This window comes from Phoca vitulina, unplaced genomic scaffold (genome assembly GCF_004348235.1).
Source record: "Phoca vitulina isolate PV1807 unplaced genomic scaffold, GSC_HSeal_1.0 scaffold3, whole genome shotgun sequence".
Lineage (NCBI taxonomy): Eukaryota > Metazoa > Chordata > Mammalia > Carnivora > Phocidae > Phoca > Phoca vitulina.
The window spans coordinates 91511826-91516696 of NW_022589706.1; the positions used below are offsets into that span (position 1 = coordinate 91511826).

The window sequence follows — 4871 nt, forward strand, 5'->3', positions numbered from 1 at the left end:
TCAAGCATGCTTTCCCCTGCAAGAACTTCCTCTCAGGAACTACTCCCGTATGTCATTTCTAGTATAAAGCATCGATGATAAGTCTTTTATTACTTTACTAAACTATTCTCATTTAGTCTGACTGAGAACTTAAAATTTTACACTTGTTTTTCCAAATTAAAATAATATCAGAATACATCCTGTCTTCAAGAAATCTTTAAATTATTAATGTTGCAAGTAATCTTGACTCTATTCCAGGTTAATACACTATTGGCTATACATATTTACTCTACAGGTAAACAAATACTGATGAGAGATAAATGAATATTTACAAGTCTGTTTTTTTTTTTTATTGAAATGCAATGGAGAATTATACTGATCACCAGGAAAATAATAGGACCTAAAACTTGCTTGTCTTCTACGAGATATGTAGGTTAAGAAACACAGGGGGGGAAATCAGAGGGGGAGATGAACCATGAGAGACTATGGACCCTGAGAAACAAACTGAGGGTTCTAGAGGGGAGGGGGTGGGGGGATGGGTTAGCCTGGTGATGGGTATTAAAGAGGGCACGTACTGCATGGAGCACTGGGTGTTATACGCAAACAATGAATCGTGGAACACTACATCAAAAACTAATGATGTAATGTATGGTGATTAACATAATAATAAAAAAATTAAACACATTTACACTATTTAAGAAAAATAGGATACAATTTTAGTTAAGTGCTAGAATAATACTGTTTTTAAAGAAAATTTACTTTGAATTCATCCTAGGAAATCTATACCTGTAGACTTATTTAAGGAATAAAGTTTGGCAATCATTGAAACCAATAAATCAGAGCAGAATCTTTAAATTCAAATATCAAACATAACTTTATTAGTTTTGCAACTTTTGGTGATTAGTTATTGAGTTTTCATAGGGCTAATGAACATCTGTTTTAATAACACTGAGTAATCATAATGGGAATTTTGTTTCCATGTGGTCCATTTTAACAGAAACCAACTTATTGCACTAAGATCTATTATAGCATGTTTTTTTTTCTTGGAGTGTAATATTAAAGAGGGACTTAATTTGTATTGCTGAGTGTCATTTGTAGCATTCCTTTCATAATTTATTTGGCATACATTTATATTCTGGCAACTCTTATTTAATTTTTATGGATAGTTGAGATGTACACAGCATCCTTCCCCCTTCCTAATAAACTTGCTACCTTTCATGAACCCGTATCTTACAAGAAATGTGCTTTGCCTTTTTCCACAGGTGAAGCATATAACCTAACTTAACCAATCAATCCAGTATACCCCTCTATCAAATGAGTTCACTAAAGGTAACTCTCAGTATTCCGAATTCTAGAAATCTGGTTTTCTCTCTTCTTCTCTACCATGTAATGTGTAGGTATGAAGTCTAGAACAGCTATAATCATTTGCTACCAAGCAGAAAGTTAATCTGAGAGGGACAAAGCCAAGAAAATCGCAGGGAAATCCATCTAGGCCCTAATCCTATTTAATGTTAAACCCAATTTAACTCTTGGCATTGTCACATGAGATAGTGATTTTCTTGTAATCACTTACCAGTTTGAGTGGGGCCTGCACTTACTTTCAGGTGAAGTGTATAATGGATAAGAAATTTGTTACCAAGAGTGGGGTTACAAGTAACAGGTCAGAATTCTTTAAAAGTGAGGAAAGTGAGAGAGACCACTCTCTCACATGAGAAGTTGAAAATCTTTCTTTTACAATTTGCACAATGGTTGGTTAAAGTGGAGTTATTGTAATTTGGGCCTCAGGGCATGTGCTACCAACAAGACAGACTTAGGCAACTGAAGGGGGGAAAAAAGTAGGATAATGGATTCTATAGTCTAAAAAGAACAATCTTGCTTTGTTGTCTACTTCTCAAACCAAATAGAAAAGAAAGCTTGGCCAAGTGACTCTTCTGTCTTTAGTCTGCAATATAAGTATACTAAATTTAATTTTCAAGGACCCCCATGACTGGAAAAGCTGAATTACCCACAACAAACCAAATAGAAGGCTATCAAAAGCAGAGATGAGAGACACAGTGGGAGAAAACAGAGGAATGGGAAATATATGGCCTTATTCTAGCATATTTTTCAAGCACTGTCTCCTGAAAAAAAGTATAAACGCTCGCATTATGGAAATGAAATCAAAATGAAGGTTGAGAAAAAGAGATAAAATACTCACCCACTACAGCCCATTCTATTGGCTTCAATAAAGATATTACCTATATACCTATATATCCACATACACGTTAGAATACACACATATCCAAAATACGACTCCTACAGATGAATGTTTCCCAATTAAAGATGGAAGCAGCACTATAACAGTATTTTTGACAGGACTTTCATAAGACTATCCATCCAATTTTCAAATTACTTAAGGTTAGTGTGTTAAGTGTTTTGTGTGTAATTAGCTGACATTCTTTTTATAGACAGAAATCAAGTAAGCATTGTTTTTCAAAATGATTTGCAGGTTAAACAACATTTTTCCAAGATGCTGTGGATACCAAACTTATAACAAGCCTCATTAAGAATAATTTTTAATAAACACAGCAAAAAAGACTAAGTCTGATTTCCTTTTACAGTAAATATTTAAATTTTTTTTGATTTCTAGTTTACAAGTGTTTAAAATGGACAAGATGATTTTACCTCTTCAGTAACACTTTTATATTAATTCATGATATTTTGATTCAATATATGGTAATAAATCTCCACACATTACCCATTAGTATTTTTTTAATGGGGATGTAATATTAACAACCCTACCTATAAAACACATCATTATTTTGGTGCTTTTATAAATCTTTCCTCCAGTTGTAAGTTCTAAAAAAAAAAAAAAAAAGAAATTTTTAAATTCTAAGAATTAGAGAACACTGAAAACGTAATGAAGTTGAATTCCACCTTTATAATATTTCCATTTTGTCCTAATAGAGAACATTAAAAAATGTGACGTTGCTATACCAGACCACCTTGCTAATGTTATAAAAGATTGGCAGGAGCAAGAAATTGTGTCACTGATAATGCGGATTTTTTTAGTTATATCTACAAATCCTTAGGAAATCATTGTTCAAAAGTAAAACAAAACGTGGTGATCCCTGAACCATTTGATGATGCTTAGTCTATATCAATTTTTTTCCGTTCATAATCATCATCCTCCCCTCAAATGCCTTTAAAAAAATACATTACACAGTACAATAATAGAAATCAAAGACAGCACAAACTATCTTCAAGAACAGAACAATCTGTAGCACACAAAGATATAGTAAAGAGCAGACTTCTTTGGGGACAGTCATCAACCAGCTTGTAATTCATTATGAAGATTTCTCTTTCCTTTTATGGGGAGAGTCTACTCTATTTGAAGTTGCCACACCATTTTCTGTTCCTTTTCTAGAAGACCTCCCTTTAGTCCGTTTCTTCTTCACACTTGGGGCCTGAAGAGTCGTGTCTTCTTCCATCCACCTCTGAAGCTGGACATTAAATAAATTCCATGTTATGTATGCTTGGATGGTGCAACTGGATGACAGAACAGCAATTTTAGCTGCCAACACGTTTACGTTTCCAGTAATGGCATCCGGATTCCGATTCTGCCCTCCGGCCAGGTGAAAGCCCACAGTCACTACCGAAACAATTAAAGTCACAAGTCGACCCAAAATAAACACAATTGCCCACAGAGAAAACTCTTTCTGGTACTTTTCATCACTAAAATAAAACAGGTCACAAATGTGGGAAAGTAACTCAACAAAGTAGTGCATCATCAGAAGAACAAGTCCCAGATGATTCAAGTACAAGAGGTAAGCTCCAGCAATGTGAAAGAGATGAAGACCGATGTAGACAAGTTGACGGGGGATATCTTGCTTTTTGGTTCTCTGGAAATAGAGTTCGGGAAAGGCATGAAACCAGTAAGCCAATTGTGATATGTAGAAAAACTTCATTTGAAATGTCATCATATTATGGGGATGAGCCCTCCATAAGAGAGTTGGGTCTGACAGACAGTTTTCTGAAATTAGAATGAATGTGCCCCAAATACAAGAAACAAGGTAGAATACACTAAACTGGCCAGATTCATTAAATTTGCTTTGTTTCGCTTTGGGGAACTGCATTCGCCTGTTAATTTTATCCAACACATACTCCTGAATTGTGGCGTGAATGATGATTGCCACTAGCATGTAGAAGAAAACCGTGGCCAAATCTTTGATGCCATAATAGTAAAGGAACTTTGATTCTGTGGCTCGTTCTTCTGCTGCAGGAAAGGTAACACTGTGCTGAAGAGTAATAAAAACGATAGATGCTTCTGCTGTTCCCTCGAACATAAGCCCCAGCACGAAGAACATCCCCACACAGGCGACGAGGTCCGCATGATTCTGCAGGATGAATTCGTGGCTCAGGACTGGGGGGTTCTTGGTGCTCTTCTTACGAAACGCCATGGTAGCGCTTTCCAGATACTCACCGGCGAGCCGCAGCTGCCTCCCCCTGGCTGCTCCTCACAGCGCCGCCGCCGCCGCCGCAGCTCCGGGGGCTTCACTTCCCATCCCGGAGCCAGTCCCGGGTCGCCGCGGCCGCCCAGAAAAAAATAAATCAAAGGCAAGGGCCGAGCAGGACTGAGCATGCGCACCAGGGGGACGGCGGAGGCAGGGAAGGAAATCGAGTGCCGCGCCCCTGCCCGGCGCCAGGCCCGGGGTTGCGAGCGTTGATCTTCCACGTTGATCGTCGCCTCCTGAAATCCACTGGCACCGTCAAGATGCTCCTGAATTATTTTTCAGTGGCATCTTCGTCAGTAATCATGACAAAGCAGGATAGAACTCTGGTTATTCTTCATCAGCATGATTATAAAAACAGCATCAAATAATAATGATGATAGAAGCAAACTCTCATAGTGC

The 4871-nt window shown here is 37.5% G+C and overlaps 1 protein-coding gene across 1 annotated transcript; it reads right to left on the reverse strand.

Annotated features, from left to right (window-relative positions):
• Nucleotides 1-802: 802 nt before the first annotated feature.
• TRAM1L1 (translocation associated membrane protein 1 like 1) lies at nt 803-4581 on the reverse strand. The gene has a single exon (XM_032401085.1). It carries the CDS (start codon nt 4416-4418, stop codon nt 3306-3308), a length of 1113 nt encoding a protein of 370 aa, XP_032256976.1. The 5' UTR covers nt 4419-4581; the 3' UTR covers nt 803-3305.
• Nucleotides 4582-4871: the final 290 nt, after the last annotated feature.

Excerpts from the sequence above, each read along its gene's own strand:
- TRAM1L1 (XM_032401085.1), bottom strand. The coding sequence starts at position 4,418 with ATGGCGTTTCGTAAGAAGAGCACCAAGAACCCCCCAGTCCTGAGCCAC.